The sequence below is a fragment of the Tribolium castaneum genome, chromosome 2 (genome assembly GCF_031307605.1).
Source record: "Tribolium castaneum strain GA2 chromosome 2, icTriCast1.1, whole genome shotgun sequence".
NCBI classification, from domain to species: Eukaryota; Metazoa; Arthropoda; class Insecta; order Coleoptera; family Tenebrionidae; genus Tribolium; species Tribolium castaneum.
In genome coordinates, this window is record NC_087395.1 from 21,927,988 (window position 1) to 21,945,324 (window position 17,337).

Below are 17,337 nucleotides of genomic sequence, written 5' to 3' on the forward strand. Positions count from 1 at the left end.
ATGACTAGAAAAAATAGGTATACTTATTTTTGTTGAAATGAAAAATACAAAAAAGTACATTGGCATTAATAGCGTGAATCTAAATTTGTTATTTAGATTTTTTTATTTTGCACGTTATAAGTTGACCCTGATTTCAATTAAATTTTTAAATGATTAGTTGTTTAGTCAGTCGCTGATTAATACAAAATAGACTTTAGTCGTATCTTCGCTTTTGTAAAAAACAACTTGGGTTATTAAATGAATGATGTGTTATGCTTCAGTTTAAATAAAGCACTAAATAAAAACTGGTAATTTATTTCTTCATAATAATTACAATAAAACCTCAAACCGCATTAAAATCAAACTTGGCCCCCTTGGAAATGCACCCCAAATTGGTCCCCAGGACGTGCAAGCTCGGGAAAACATCGCTCAGACTCATCAAAGCCGTTGTATCAGGCCGGTCATTCGGATCAACTTGCACCATTAACTCAATCATTTGCTGCATCTGAATGCCGTAATAACTCACATCAACCACTTTCTTCTGCCCAGCAGCGATGGCCAAAACCACGTTATAAATCTGCAAAAATCCAGTAACAAACAATACAAAAGTGTTAGTATTATTACCGTTCCTTCATACATGCGTTCGAGGGCACACAGTTCGTATAAAACGCACCCAAGGGACCAAATGTCCGATTTGATGTCGTACGGCTTGCCATCGCACAATTCCGGGGCCACGTAGTTGCAAGTGCCGATGACCGTGTGGGCGTTTTTGTTGCTTAAAATCCGAAATTAATTTAGAATATAACGAAGTGGCGGGTGTTTACTTGAGGAGGATTTTGGAAATTCCGAAATCTCCAATTTTGATAACATCGGCTCGCAGTCCGGTGAGGAAAATGTTTTCGGTCTTGAGGTCGCGATGGATCACTTTGCGCGCGTGGATGTGGTTCAGACCCATTAGAATTTGGCAAAATAGGTTCATGACGGTCTGCGGCGTGAACCTCTTGGGCTTGATGCGGGAGATCAGGTCGAAGAGGGTTCCCTTATTCGCGTACTCCATGACGATGTACAACGAGCCGCTTTTCATAAAACTGTCGTAAAATTGGATTACGTTGGGATGGTTTAGCGATTTTAGGACCGCGACTTCGTTCTTTGCGCCTTCTGTGTTGGCCCCATTGAGCTCGACGTTGATTCGCTTAATGACGATTTTTTGTTGGTTGTGTTTTCTCTCACATAAATGAATCGTTCTGAAATAGTTTCTTATTTAACAAAAATGTTCAACAACAAAATCTTTAATAAGACGAGATGACTTATCGGCAGTTATCTAAAAAACGGACTTTTTTGCATTTGTTAAATCACACTTTTTGCGTTAATTAACTTTGACATAAAGTTTTATTTCGCAAAATTTCGTTCAAAACGAGCTGAAAACCTACCAAAAACTATGCTAAATTTGCCTTCTTGGAGTCTTTAACCTTTGTAAAAAAAATATATTTTTTTTGAAAACTGGCTGAAAAAACACTAAACTGAAGTTATTTTTATCTGTTTCATTGGATTAGTTTGATAGTTTCACAAGACCGAAAAATTAAAAAAAAAATTGCCAAGGTGAGCTAACAAAAACAAACTTTGATCAGAAATGGCGTTTTTAAACGACATTTTTAGTTTTTGTGTAAGTTTTGCTGAAACAGACTGAAAAATTTTTACATGACGGCAATAATTACATGATTTTTTTGTCTTGTTCACGCGTTCATGTGCATTTTACAAACAGCCATGCAATTATTTGACAAAATTTCGTTAACCACAAGCAAAAATGACAAGGAATGTTTAAGTTTACTAATAACTAACGAGACTTGTTAAAAATAAAACGCAACGCTACGGCCTATAAAATATTCTTTTGAATTATTCTGCAAAAACCCAGATCGATTACTTTGAAAGAAACTGAGAAGATGGGCGTTTAACGTTTATCTATTTTTTTAAGGGGTTTATTTTTTTTTTTTAATATGTTTACGTATTGGTCTGTAGAGTTAAAAAACTTTTACTTTGATGTATAATACTTGAAATTCTGTTGTGTATTAAGAGAGTAATCTTTCTTTAAATATGCTAACGTGCCGAATCATCCGTCAGTTATCAGTTATCATTGGATTGTTACTTAAGCAATTTTTTTTTTCAAAAATGTTGTTAAAATTGCCTGAAAAGTCAAGCAATTTGATCAAAATTGATATCATTTTGTTTGTTACACTAAATTTCATATAGTTGGTTTATTGTTCAAAATTTTGCCAGATGGTCAAAAATAATTAACCGGAACAAAACAAGTTTAACTTATGTTATTTTTACTTTTTTTAATATCTAAGTCGAAGGGTAAACCGAAGAGGAAATCGCTGTACAAAAGTACAAAAATGGTAAAGTCAGAGGAAATCTTGAGTAAACCACGAGAAATTAATTTAAAAAATTAGGAAGTTTTGTGGAAATTTGAGGAAATCAGAGAAAATTATGAGAAAATTGATGTTAATTAATCCAGTGTACAAAACTTAGAATGCGATTTACTTCTTAGTCTGTCTATTTTATAACCAAATTTTTAGACAAAAAAATATTAGTTAAATACAAAATTCACTTCGCGGCAAAATTACGGGATATAATTCAATATTTTTACCTTTGCATAAAACATTTGTGTAAATTTACTTATTTTTAGAGAAAATAAATATATTTTTATTATTTCTTATTGTTTCTTTGTGAATTTTACTCATTAAAACTAAAAATTAGAAAAATCGCACAGCAGTGTCAATTTTATTTTTTATTTTCTCACAAAAATCACGAAATCGTTGCAAAAAAAGCAATAAATGAGTTTACAAATAGCGGTTTTGTTTTAAAAAATCACAAACTTTGTTGGAAATTACAATTTTTTAACACTTTTGTCAGTCATAATAAGCACAATTAGTTTGCAACAGACCCAGAAAATTTATCAAATTAATTCAAAAATGATGTAAAATTTACTTTTTTACAGTGTTCAAACAAAATTTTAAAGTAAACATCACCGAACATCGCCAAACAAACAAAAAACTTGCTCGAAAATAGTGTGTTTAATATAAATTTTAAGTTTTTATTTGACATTTTGATTAAACAGGTCTAAAAATCATCAAATTAAGACAAAAATTACGTATTTTTTTTTAGCTTTTTAATTATTTTTCTAGCCAGAAATGCAGGTATTTGTAAACTTTTATTTAATACAAGCCGAAAAAACTGGATAAAGTCGAACATGTTTTTTGTTTTTGCTTTTTTTAAGGGTGAAAATTGAGGTAAAAACTAATTTTTTATCGAAAAATGTTACTGTAATTGCTTGAAATACTCGTCCATTTCTAAACCAGACACACATTTAATCTCATCTGTGTCAAAAGGAGATAAGAGAGTGAGAATGTGTTAATTAAAAAAATAACTGACCCAAATGTGCCCTGTCCCAGCAAACCCACAACGTTGTAGAGGTCCATAGTGAAACACACAACTGAATTTACTCTTTATTAAAACGACAAACATAAAAATACTATCACAATGTCTTCAACTAGAATTTTTGTCTACGCAAAACAACTATCTCGACTCAGGGTTATCGAAAAGGCGGGGTTTAGCCCAACTGTGTCCTTCAAAGCCGTGTCCTTCTGGCAAAACTGCCAACTAAAATCACACAATTAACATTAACAAAAAAAAAATATAAACTACTAGTTAATTACCTGTTACTGTACATGTCACGAATTTCGACTTTATCGATATAAATCGTCGGAATGTACGTGTTGTTATTTTCTTCCTCGTATTCCAAATCGATGAACTTCAAAGTTGCGGTCAAGTTTTTCACATTCTCGGTCAAAGTCTCATAATCCGCAACCCCCAAGCCGCTCATAACAGTCCCCGTTGTAATTAAATCGTCCGCACTGAAACAATTAACAATCCCTTAACCGTTTTAACAATAAAAACCAGCCCTTACTCGCACTCGATTTGGAACGAGACGTTGTGATGCGGGTAGTTCACGTCCAGCAACAAAACCCCTTTGATGGCCTCAGTTTTGGGCGAAATGTGGACCGAGGCCTGGAGTTGTGTCCCTAAAACCGCCCTTAATTAACTCAATTTAAAATAAATCAGGCTTGTTTTACCGCAATAGGGTGGCGTTGCTCGCGTTACAAAGAACATGACACCCTGGCCTTTGATGTCTTCGCCGAACCGGCCGATGTCGTTTCGGTAATTTAAATCAATTGCGAGCGAACTGTTGGGTTTGGGTAAGTGAGGGAAGCAGAATCCTTTTTCAAAGGACTTGAGGCCGCCAGGACAGCTGAAAGCGGTGAATTCGCACCGGTTGTGGCTGCCGGCGGCTTTGTTGAGGAGGGTTTCTTGGAAGAGGCGCCAGGCGCGGATGTGGCTGCAGGCCACTTCCCGGGTTAGGACTTGTTCTAAAATTATAAAAAAAATTATTGAGCTTAAAGATGTGAATTGGGGATTAGGAGATACAATCCTCGGTAGTATAGTGGTCAGTATCCCCGCCTGTCACGCGGGAGACCGGGGTTCGATTCCCCGCCGGGGAGGCTTTTTTTTTCAATTTTTTATTATGTCCGCGATGACCAGTTTTTTTTATTTCAAGGGACAATCCAAATTATGTCTTTTGTTCTTTTGAGAATGCATTAAAGGAATTAGCTTGTCTTCATTATTTTGTTTTTCAAATTCTTTCTGCATTTTATTTTAATGTTATATTGAGGGCTGTAAACTACACCCTAGATTTTGTACACCACATTTCTTAGAATTTTTTCAGATTTTCCGCGATTTCCTTAATTTTTTAAAGTAATTTTCTCAATTTTGTACACAATTTTTTTTGCGTTTAACTTTTAGTGTTAGAAAAATTTACACTCATCCTTATTAGAAATATCAGTAGAGTTTTAGGTTTCCTTTCAATTTTTTTTACAATTCTATTATTAACGTGAATACTACCTAAATTTAGCGGGCTTTAGAACTCATTGATATTTAAAAAATTAGAAATAAGGGTTTTTTCCATATGGAAAAGGTTGAAACTTTAATTATGTTGCAACCGTGGGATGTTTACAGAATAATAATATGTTTTTTATTTATATTGTCAAAATAATTTGGAATTTCCAGAATGTGTAAATCACGCCACAACTTCCAAATATGTAAAGTTACTCAAATCTCTTACATAATTATACAATTCTGATTTTCATGTACATACTTATACCGACGTTTTTTCCGGGTGTTTTAACTTTCTTAATTTATATTCTATTGCAAAATGAACTATCATTAAATGTCACTCAAATTATAGTGGGTGTACGATGTTTTTTATACATGTAAACTACTATAATGGCCCCTTCAGCACAACGCCTCCAAATACTTAATTTGGGAAAAAATAATAAAAAACGAGTTGGTAAACGCAAATTTTCTTCAACGTTCTCAATTAGATACTTTGGGAGAAATTACTAGAACTAAACTCGTTGCCTGACTTAAACAATTTACAACATTTTCAAAACATATTTTAATATAAAATAACTTTTATTTTACGGTTTTGTGTTGCAAATACAAGTATTTTTATGCGTTTTCAATAAGTTACTTTGAATCATTTGAATAAAAATATCTATATTACGATCAAAATACAATAAAAAATAAACAATCTGATAAAATCTGTGACCAAAAATTCTCTTCCTAATAGCATTTTTGAGCATTTTTAAGGCATAATTTGGAGAAAAACACAATCACAGGTAAAAATCAAATAACAATAATTTATTGTTATTGTTATTGGAAAAAATATACCTACCTTGAAGGAATAAACAAAATTACACAGTATCTGTTCAAAAATTGACAAATTCTGGTTTTAGTCAATATAACTTAATCTTATATTATAAAATTTAAATTACTATTTTATTATTATTTTTTTAACTAAATTTACTTGGGGTTCGTACCAGAAAACTAATTAAATAACTCAATTCGTAATTAAAGTAATTCGCATTTTGTTGCCATTTACTTAATTTAATTTTAATTAAATTAAATTAATTAATTAAATGGCGACGTAATATTAATTGCGATTAAATCTTTTGTAGACTGGTCTATACTTCTTATTAGTTAATGCATTTATTTCATTTTTCGTATAGAAGGCCCTTTGGTAATTTTTTTTCTTATTTATTAGTTAAAATCTGTTTTACGTAAATTTCCCATTTGTAGAAATTACAAGTGTAAAAAACAATTACAATTTGAATTATTTGTTTTTGTTACTCACCAAAATGTGTAACAACCACCGACTGCCTCGTATCCCTACATCCAGGCTGCTCCTGTCCCCCATTCGGGAAAAAGTCGACATGGCCTATGGGTTGCCACAACCCGAACCCATCAGTAATCGTCTAGAACCCAAACTTAGTTACAATATTAGCGAATTTAATAAACAAATACCGGACTAGCATCGGTGTGAACAACATCAACAAGTCGCGCATCGTCCCGGTCCAATTTTTTGTGTTTCTCTCTCAAATGATTGGTCCGGAACAGCGGACTGGCAGCATCAAGTCCTGAAAGTCACGAAACACGTAACACTTGCAATGAAAGTAAGAGCAATCAACCTGTAATTCGCCCAATTAAGTGCCCCTTCTTCTTCAAAACTTCCGACGAACTTCCTGCAACATGCGCCCCCAACGAGAACCCAAGCAAGTGGATGTCTTCGGGTTTTAGCCCATTTTCGACCATTTTTAACAGGAGAATTCCCAATTGGCGGCCTACAAGTTCCGTGTTTGCCGCCGCCATGGCATATTGGGGCCCTCTGGCGCCCACACTCCAGTCCATCAAAACCATATTGCAGTCATACTGTAATTAAAAGTAACAATTTTCTAATTTAGTCGAGTTAATTAGGTGTTAAATAACCGGTTAATTTTTTAAACTCGATTAGGCAATATGCCTGACCTAGGTTTCAGATGAATTTGTTTCAAGGACTCGACTTTCTTCACAACCAATACGAGAGGATATTATAGATTATAATAGAGACGTCGATCATCGTTGCAAAATAATTGTTATTCAATGCGTGGCCAAAGGCTAGTTTCTTGTGAAGTAATAGTGATGCTCTTGGGAGATCTTTTTGTTGGAAATGTTTAGTTCTAAACAAATGGGAAATATGTGTCGATGACACTAGCGAAAGGATATGCACGCTACTACAACACGTGTTCAACCTTGTTAGCAAGTGTTTGATCTGAATAAGTGCGTTTTGTTGCGAAAGATGTTGCTGAAAGATTTGCATGAAACTAGGACTGCACTGAATGCAATATCTAGCTGAATTTTACACAAATTGATAACAATTTGTTCTTCCGGCACTTTTAGTACATTGGACAAACTCTCCCGATATCTATTTTTCATGTAAATGTTGAATTTGAAAGTTTTTTGTTAGTAAAACTGCGTTTAAGTACATGTAAACATCTGCTTTAGAAAGTCATTGAAAAATTGCTAAATTTCAGTCCAAAAGTTACCCGTTTTTGGAGAAAGTTGTTGATTTTGTTGTTGAGTTTTATTTGTGGTTTGAGCTACTGAAAATTATTACCTGTTAGATTTATTTCATTATTATTTTAGTTATTAATTAAAGTAGTTGCCAAATCTAGTTTTTGGCAATTCACTCGCCTATAAGATTTGCCATAAGGAGAAAAATGTTCGGTTTTTAATTCTGTATTTATCATAAATAGGGGCTTTCATCTAAAAACTCCAAAGTGTGATATAAATTGTGCCACCCTGTAGGAATTAACGTCAGTCAAACTTGCCAATAATCTTATCAGACATCGGAGAATATATAATAATAATCTTATCGGACATTGTATTTTTTATTAATTTTTAAAACTAGACGAACAAAAACGTTTTTTTTGTTTTATTTTATTTTTTCACTAATTTCTTAATCAATGTGAAAAATATTTTAGGAATATGTAAGGAACTGAAAAGGCATCATAAAAGACACAAAAATAATAGTAGTTTATTAAAAAAACTAACATCACAGTTTTTAGGGCTCTCTGTATATTCAACGAGACCACATTTTTGCAACTTCGTTTTTACAATCTATATTTAGTATAAAAACTTTAAATACGTAAAATTTAGAAAAAATTAAAAACCTAAAACCGCTTAAAACCAAGGTGATAAAGATTAATCGAAGGAAAATCTTATTTAAAGTGAAAACACTTAAAATACATAAAATTCTAAAAAATTTAATCCTAATAAAACGAAACTTAAAAATCGAATTCCAAAAATTTATAAAAAAATGAATAAATCTTGCAAAACCTAATTGGCGAATACTAAAAATTGGTACCTATCAGTGGTATTAGAATTCTAACTGTAATTTAGAGAGACGTTAAAATTTATTTTTAAACTAAATAAACCTAAAAATAGAAAACCTAGAAATTTTAAAAACCACAATCAAGATAACATTTTTTTATGATTTATTTTCTAATTTAGGTTTTTGGTTAAAAGTTTCTGATATTTCTTAATTTTGAATAAACGGTTTTCTCAGTTTTTCAGGATTTTGGAGATTTCTTGGTGGCATTTTTTATTTCTGCCATTTTAATTTGATTATTTGATCTACATTACGGTATCCCTTATTAACCTCAGCTTACCTTATTAACAAAAATACAACCTTTTTGTTCTTTTGACTTGAGTGAAATAGAATAAAATATACTTGAAAATATACTAGTATCAAACTGAATACGATTTCTGCAAAAGTACGAACGCTTAATTAATTAGTGTGCAAATAAACCCAAAAAAAGTCAAATTCAGTTAAATTGATTTGAAATCTTGAAAAAGTGCATCTAAAATCCATAAAAGATTTTTTTTATTTATGGGGACAAAAATCTGGTAGCTATAAAGTAGCTTAGTTATATTTTGAAAATGTGGTAATTTGTAAAATAATAAAAAAAAGAACGAGGGCCTCACATAGAAAATTGTTCGTTACGTAACATTTGCTCACTCGAGTAAATAAATACACGCTAAATGGTTTTGTGTTGCATCTCTGCGTTACAATGTTTAACAAGGTATCTGGGTCATTGGAAGAAAGCGACGACAACAAAATCGATGCTCTATTTGTTGCTACTTTTTCACAAATGCAGAAACCCAATTCAGATTATGAAATATTATTAGTTAAATGACCTTAACACGCATTATTGGCAACAAAAAAGGAAAACCGAACCACGTTCACAGGAATTTTGAGCAATGTTAGCAATTAATTACAATAGTTACAAAATACTCACGATTTTTAAATACGTATTGGCGCCAATTAAGTTTCCGATGTCGTTCCATTTTCCCATATAGCCGTGGATGATCATTTTGAGCGGCTGCGAGTAATTAAAGCTGGATTTGCGAAGCGATTTCCCGTCGTCGTCGTAATGCAAAATTTCCGGTTGTGAAAAATTGATCCCTCTCCTAAATAAATAAAATTGTGTGCCTAGCATTTCCGGATTTTCAGGTACTTTCTGAAGCGGTGACCTTTTATGAGGTAATTCGAAGCAGCCGACGATATCTGTAAAAATTACTTTCACAACTCTTTTTACCGGAAATGCGATATTAAGGGGTTTTTACAGACGAGCAATTTCTGTAACAGCACGAATTTGATGCTGGCTTACGTAACGCGTTCCGGAAAACTCCGGTCTAATTGCACACAAAAAATCGGAAGTTGGACAAATGACTTGCGACATGCGAGATCAGAGTTACACTCTGACAAGCCGACCTTTGCAAACATTTTTATTGTTTGCGAAATTTCACAGTTTGTTGGCCAAATGTCGCCAATTAAAAGTTTTCACTCACCGTAACAAATTGTTTGGATAGTCCGCTGTTTGTATTGATTTAATTTTTCTTGAAGTCTCTGTTTTAGCTTCAAACCGGACGGCTTGTTGAGCCTTCGAAAGCGATTTCTTTGCAGTAACTGCTGTCCATTGCCATTAAAGTGGCTGATAATAATTATCAATAACACCAAATGTTTCGAAATGAACATCGTGGTCGTTTCCGAAATTCACTCTGTACACATTTTTCACTTGCGAGTTTCACCGGATCAGTGATAGACTGAAACACTTGAAACAAATTTACCTTAACGCCGGTAAAAATACTCTCCTACCACTTTCACTTGGAAAGTGGTATCGTGGAGCCGTTCGATTTTATTCATTCATTTAATTAAATTCAGATGAATATATTGGGAATTTTGTTTAGGAAGTGTATTTTTCGCCAAACAAATTCCAATTTAGAAATTATAATTTCGTGAAAAAACGTTTAAGAAATTTTCCAAACTTGTTGATTTATAAAAGTTTTTAAGTTAAAACAATAAAGAGATGTGTGTCAAAAGGAAAAAGTAGTTATTATTATTATTGTTTTTTGTAAATTTCTATTTATAAATAATGTTTTTGTAAAAAAAAGTACATTTATTTATAATCTGTCTAAGAATTAAAGATTGAGACGCAAATTTTTGTCCTTTGTATTAAAAAAAAATTCAATCTAGTTTTTTTGATTGGACACCGTGTTAATTTTTTATTATCTATTTATTAAAACATCTGTCATTTCCATAAAAAGAAAAACATTTGATTGGCATATGGGAATTTAAAAAAAGGTTTTATTAAAAATATGTATAGTCTACTTTTAGTTGACTCACCTTGTTTACATTTTCTGGAAACTTTTTTTAAATGCTATCTATCTTAATTTTTTTTTAATAAACACACAGTATGCAGCGTTTGCTACTTATTATATATATTTTATATTTTTTACCCCTTTAATATTTTGCAGAAATTTTCTATAAACTTTACAGCTAAAATGAATGAATGGAATAATTAAAAAAAAACATTATTTCCTAAGTTATTTAAGAACAAGCGTCGCTTAAAAGTTTTTCTGCAATCAATCGCTAAATAAATGTTACTAACCCCGAAAAATTCGACTGAATTAAGTAAAAAATAAAAATTTGTATAATTGAAAAAAAAATAGTGAAAAAGTAATTATTAGTTAATACTTGTAATTTTTAAATATTTGTTTTGGAGCAAATCTTGGTTGTTTATTAGTGTTTTAGTTTAACAAAAATTAAGCAAAAAAAACAAAAAATTAAATTGAAATTCGAAGATCCAATGAAACAGTAATTTATAAATTAAGAGGATTTTATTTTTTTTCGGCTTTATTTTTTTATCTCAAAAACTAATAATCACACAGAAATCAGCGTTTGGTGTTAAAATTAATTACTAGTATTAAATAGCGATCAATTCTTGGAATAAAATCTATATCGCCTCATTTAAATAAAAAAAATAAAAACATTCATTAGTTATAATAGGTATATTTTTTTAAATTATTTTGGAGTAAATTTTAATTGTTTATTAGTGTTTTAGTTTCAGAAAAATTAAGTAAAAAAATGAAACTGAAAACTGAAGATCAGATGAAACAGTAATTTATTTTTATAAACTTTTTAAAAAATAAAAAACTTTTTTCTCTACGTACGAGACTTTTTTCAGAATTTTTCTAACTATTAATTACTTAAAAATTGTCTTTATTAGTGAGCATATTGGTATTTAAAGGTAAATTGTTAAAAGAAAATAGTCAAACCCGCTTAAATCATGCGAAATTGCAATCATTCTGTATTCAGTGACCTTATCCTTAATATTTTGGCTGTTCCGCTCACTTGAATTTTTGTCTCTGGTTCAAAACTAATGCGGAAATAATTATGATAATAATCCAACATTACGGCGCAAATTTATTGATTAGAGAGCTACTGAATTAAATTAGTTAAATTTGAAATTACGCCTAATTGTGACACTTGTCAGCAATTACAAAAAGTCTTTAGAAAGATTATAATTAGGCGGAAGTTTTCAAACAATTAAAAATATGAAATTTAACGAGTTGCAAAATTGCCACTTTCATGTGAAGCCACACATTTCGGGTTTGTTCATGTGGGAAAAACTTTGGCCGGGTCTTAGGTTCAATAAACTGAGTATTGCTCAACTGAATGATTTATTTATTCGTTATTTTGTAGTACATATTAGGAGGGTCTAGCCATTTGAGAAGCTATATTAAATACTGATAATTTATAGTTTAGTTTTAACATCTATATTTTTTATATATACTTCAGAAATATTTCTAGGACATTTCCCAAATTCCGTCGATGAAACAAGTGTGAAAAAATTTGATCCGTTCGTTTGAATTCAGCCTGGTTGTCAGAAATGTGGTTAGTGGGGTGAAATGCGTAGAAATATTCCTGACTATACGTTGTATACATAACAATTTAATATTCTATAGGAGAGGAATGATTAAAGTTCGTGAAATATTGGATCGAACGAATTGATTAAAAAAACCGTCGGCGTAGAAATTTGTAAAAAAAGAACCCTGTAGCGTAACATATTGCATCGTCTATTCCACGAACCGCTTCTTCAGCTAAATGAGGGGTGTAATGGTCGAGGCTTGACGTAATTATTGTACACACTTCTTAAACCCAGTCATGTAGGAAAGTATAAATTCTATAATGATATGTGCATACAACTCGCATTCGCCTTACTTGGGGACTTCCCGCAGCGAAAAGCGCCTTTCCGCCCCAGCCTGCTTATAGCCGCGTGCATCCAACATCCTAATAATTTAACTACTTGCTCTAAAATTGACAAAACTGAAAATTGACTAGAGTATCGCTCTCCACAGCACACTTGTCTCATCTAACATATTATACAATTTAGCCACATTTACTACTTAGGCGGGGTGGCGGGGTTATTTGATATGGGCCCGCACACCCATGTGTGCATTTACATCAAAACCTATTACCTGCATGCGTCTAGCACCGCAAAATAATTTGGAAAGTAGCCTCCGGGAGGCGGTGGCCGGCCCACGACTGTACAGTGATTAGTTGGAAGAGGTGGTGGACCCGCCGTGATTCGAAGTTCGATTATTGCCATACAAATATTTATACAAAACACTAAAATTATATACAACACTGATCGAAATCTCCATAAACATTTTATTGGCAACAAAACAACGTCGATACACTAGAAATAATAAATTCTTGCATGGCAATCAAGGTAACAAAACTGTACATTGATAAATTACAAATGCACCAACAATAAAGTGAAATGAACAGTTTTTAAAAGACACACCAGTCAGTTTAGTATTTATGTACACTTTTAAGAATTTACAAAAAGGGATCAAATGACAGGATGATATTATTCGTTTACACGATACAGAGTGGGAGCTGATTTCGCGTACAAATGGCTCTAAACTCTAGATGGAATCTGCCTAATTATACGGTTTATGGCAGTGACAATTTATTCTTCTTTATATTACTCTTTGTGCAATTATTATTATAGTCTAGGCAACAAGGGCAAACGACACAACTCCAAAACCGGCGAATGCAAAAGTTCCAAGTTGGGCTTTCAGTTCGCCACAGGTGTCACAAAACGATTTTTCAAGGAATGATTGCTTTTTTAAAACTAAATTTAAATTGTCAGTTGGGAATTTCTCAGCTTTAAAAACCGAATTCCCAACGACCATAAATCTGACTTCAAGTTCGAAAATTGGAAATTTTTGCCGTTTTTAAATTAAGAATTAGTGTTTTAAAGTATTGATTTTATAAAAATATTTCAGACACAGGAATTACTAAAGATATCATTTATTCAAGATTTCTGGTGTAAACCGAGACTTTAATCATTTTTTTTAAGTTTTAGTTAAGGTCCCTACGAATTTATTTTTTTTACTTTAGGTTGGGTTTATGTTTAATGTTCGAGTTTTTGTACAGTATAACCCTCAAACAACGGACACCGATGGGGAATATTTAATTGTCCGTTGTTGAGAGTTGTCCACTAATCAGTGTGTGATGAGGTGTCCGTTATTGGGAGGTGTTCATTAAGGGCGGTTTTACTAAAATTGACAGGAATTTTAAGAGAAAATTGTTAAATAAAAAAAGAATTTAAAGCTCTCATGTTAATTTTTATATTTTGTTATATTTTTTATTTTTAATTCTGCAAATTAATTTGTAGTAACCTCATAAATCGAGTAGGTAACACATAAAATATATGGTTGTCATGGGTCATTTTTCAATTTTCGGAAAATTCTTCGGAAAACTTTCAAACAGGTTATTTTATTTTTGTAAATTTTACATTTTGACACCACAGGACCATTTATGACGTCTTTGTTTTTTTAATAATGATGTCATTTTTTAATGACTACCAACTTCTTTTATAATATACTCCTTTATCTTTCTTGTAATAATAAAAAAATGAAATAGAAAATGAACAAAAGGCTTTATGTTTTTGTTGTTTTATTTCATAAAGGGCGATTGTACTTTACTTTTTTTTAATATCTAGTCTTAAATCTCTTAATATAAAACATAAACACTATAAACAAAATAATAGAAAACAATTATACCTTACAAAATAAGATTAGAACAAAAAATTAAGCTCTTTGGGTAAAATTATATCGATAGCTTTTAAATTTATTTTAATTTGTTTTTTGAATTATTTTACTTTATTTTTTTATACTTACCAGAATGTTAAAATGTAGTAGTAGGTATTTATAAACATAAAATTGACCTGTTCGTATTTTTTTTTGAAAAGTGGGCCATGAACTTTATGCGTTATATACTTTAAACTCACTTTGGATAAACACTATATTCAGCATTAAACTAATAAGTTAATAACAGTAGCATCCGATTGTAATTATATCACAAAATATTTAAGATTGTTATTTTCAAAGGTTAAACAAAATGTGAGCACAGAAATTTAGGGTGTTCAATATTTCAGTATTAATTTTTTTTTAATTTTTAAGATGATTCCGTTTTTTTTAATTGTTTATTACTACCTTTGTTCCAAAATAAGTGAAAATCGGATACATATTTTGGAAGAAAGGTAGTAATATTTATTTCTTAGTTGTTAATAACCGTCAATAACCAACTCTTGTTGGTTTTTTATTAATTAAAATTTTGTTTTAACTTACGTCTTAAGTGGAATATGATTTATGTTAGATTTAATGGTAAAATAGACTTGCTATTTATTTATTATCTCGATTTATTTTTGACTAATTACTATAGTATTAAAATTTTTGTAAGAAACGTATGCAATATTTTTGCTGCGACAAAAATTTTCTCTACTTTGTGTATTACTTAAATAAATACTTGCAAATGAACAGATTAATTTTAATGTCCCCGTATATTAAAAAAATAAAGCGGAAAAGTTAAAAGTATCGTTTGTTGACACCATAAATTTAGGTTTTCTGTGAACTTTTATTTATAATTCGACAGTCTTGCGAAGCAAAAGTCAGAATTTTTCCTTGAAAAGCCGTACGTTGTTGATACCTTTCGCAGTTTGAAAGTCTGTTGTAAATTTTCGCTGGATTTAGAATTGTGCCTGCTTTGCAAGTTTGTTGTCACTTATTCAAGTAAAAAATCAACTCAATTAACATCAATCTCGAAAACAAGGGGTGATTATATCACACTTTGAAATAATAAACCGATAAAATTGTGCAACACGCAACAACCATTTGTCTAGATTTTTCCACTTAGATACCTCTCTATTCAATAAATATTTATTTAATCTACCAACTAAAATATGTATATCGTATATAATTTAAATATTAGTTAACAATGATCCTATTTAATTTGATTCTAATAAGCAAGTACATATATTGTATCCTAACCGATTTTTGTTTCGTATTTATAGTCATCATGTGATCAAATGGTAAATTACATCGATGGTGATTACCCTAAGAATTTTGTCTTTTATACAGTGCTGCCACCAATAAAAAGTGTTTTGTGCCCAAACCGCGCTATGGATTCAGTCGCTTTGTTCACCGTCACCTTCCACATCCTTTTCACCAACCTCTCTAGTATTGCTATCCTCAGTCTCAATACTGCTGGTTGGAGTCGGCGTGTCCTCAATGCTCAGCAACGCCGACGAGTTGCTCTGAGTCACATTCGGACTCGTATCGTAACTGCTCCCCGACTTGGCCTCCTTCCCTGGACTATACTTCAACTCGGAACTATACGTGGTGCTCAAATAACTCGTCTTCTCTGGATATTTACTCCCAATGGTGTTGTATTTGGTGTCACTTGCGAAGATCGACTCCGAAGCCTCAAAGCTCGACTTGCTCGTCGAATAACTGTCGAAAAACGACTTGGTCTCCTTCATCCCCCCAATAGTATTGAACTTATCCCCGAAGCTCATCTCCCCCGGCGTGTAATTCAAGTACGCCCCCGTCAGGAAGGGGTTGGTGCTCGCGTAGGTCGTGGGGGCGAAGTTCACCCCGAACATGGAGCTCGCAGTGGTGCTGGTGCTGCTCAGGGTGGAGAAGCTGGGGGTGGTGGTGCCCAGGGTCACGTTGAGCCCCGCCGAGGAGGCCTGCATGGCGGGCGAGCTGGAGCGGGACACGCTCCCGCCCAGGATGGAGGGCGAGGCGCGGCTCAGACTGGAGACGGAGGGGGAGTTGCGGGGGCCGGGGGAGTTGACGGAGGTGGTCGAGGGGGAGTTGCGGAGCCCGGGGGAGCTGATGGTGACCGAGGGGGAGGTCCGCAGGATCATCGTCTGGGTGGATGGAGAGGCGCGGATGGCCGGCGAACTTACACGGCTGGGCAGGCAGTGTTTAACGGAGTCGGAACCCGATTGCGAATCGCTACTGCTGCTTGGCGAACCTGGAGAAGAGACTATCACCTGACGAGGCTTGAGGCCGGCCGCCGCTGCTGGTGGGCCGACTCGTGGAGAGAGCGGACGGTAAGGACCTTTGCTTGCTGATGATTGGCCCTGGAACGGAGGAATTATTTTCGGGAGGCGCCAAAGCTGCCAAGGAGGCAATTTTTCACCATCGTTATTGACATTATAAAGCTGGTTCGATTGAAAATCTGAATCGGTTATTTGTTATTTAACACATTCGTCGCAAAGTGTAATTTTGCGTTGTTGAACTTCTAAATAAATAATCATTATTCCTTTTATTTGACCAATTTCCGTATGATTTTTTATTTTGGCGATGAACTGGCCCAGCAGATTGCCAGATTTGACGGCAATAGAGTTTTTTCTTTGCGTCGTTTTGAATTACGTGACTACCGCAGCAAAATACAAATTTTGCAAGTCGTGAAAGCCAACATTAAAGAAGAAGTCGCCAATTTGGAGCAAAAATTCAAAATTATATAAATCGGGTTTTCTCTTAAGGCTATCAATTCTAGCGGCTGCTTTTTGGCCGATAACATTTTCTCGTCTTAATGGAAGAAATAAAAAAAAATACAATATGTGATTAATTGATTATAAATAATGATAATGAAATCCCAGTCGCTGCTACCGGAAGGCGAGATTTCCTCACATTTGTTTTAAGAGTTTTACTAATTAACGATTGACAATTTTAAATTAAAACAAATGTAACGTTATTTCTAAGAATCCTCGACAGAGCCAA

At 33.0% G+C, this 17,337-nt stretch overlaps 3 protein-coding genes and 1 non-coding gene across 6 annotated transcripts in view; 1 reads left to right on the plus strand and 3 right to left on the minus strand.

The window, feature by feature from the left end:
- Window positions 1-278: 278 nt before the first annotated feature.
- On the minus strand, window positions 279-3,568 carry LOC660384 (serine/threonine-protein kinase Nek8). The gene is made up of 4 exons (XM_966620.4): window positions 3,409-3,568; window positions 804-1,223; window positions 604-754; window positions 279-556 (listed from the first exon to the last, which is right to left on the minus strand). The coding sequence occupies exons 1-4, from the start codon at window positions 3,453-3,455 to the stop codon at window positions 323-325; spliced, it is 852 nt and encodes a 283-aa protein (XP_971713.3). The 5' UTR covers window positions 3,456-3,568; the 3' UTR covers window positions 279-322.
- Window positions 3,471-10,125, minus strand: LOC660502 (pancreatic triacylglycerol lipase). Its single transcript, XM_966729.5, has 9 exons — window positions 9,763-10,125; window positions 9,210-9,478; window positions 6,561-6,801; window positions 6,397-6,509; window positions 6,227-6,347; window positions 4,110-4,403; window positions 3,944-4,058; window positions 3,693-3,890; window positions 3,471-3,636 (listed from the first exon to the last, which is right to left on the minus strand). The coding sequence occupies exons 1-9, from the start codon at window positions 9,947-9,949 to the stop codon at window positions 3,540-3,542; spliced, it is 1,635 nt and encodes a 544-aa protein (XP_971822.4). The 5' UTR covers window positions 9,950-10,125; the 3' UTR covers window positions 3,471-3,539.
- Window positions 4,464-4,535, plus strand: TRNAD-GUC (transfer RNA aspartic acid (anticodon GUC)). Its single transcript has one exon. It is a non-coding gene; the product is annotated as a tRNA-Asp (tRNA).
- A 1,796-nt stretch (window positions 10,126-11,921) lies between the features above and the next one.
- RhoGAP100F (Rho GTPase activating protein at 100F) overlaps window positions 11,922-17,337 on the minus strand; it is a 51,363-nt gene continuing 45,947 nt past the window's right edge. For all 3 annotated transcript variants that reach the window (XM_015983816.2, XM_015983815.2, XM_015983814.2), the window contains exon 20: window positions 11,922-16,694. In XM_015983816.2, coding sequence (XP_015839302.2) covers window positions 15,732-16,694 — 963 coding nt within the window. In that variant the 3' untranslated portion in view covers window positions 11,922-15,731. The remainder of the gene's footprint in view (window positions 16,695-17,337) is intronic.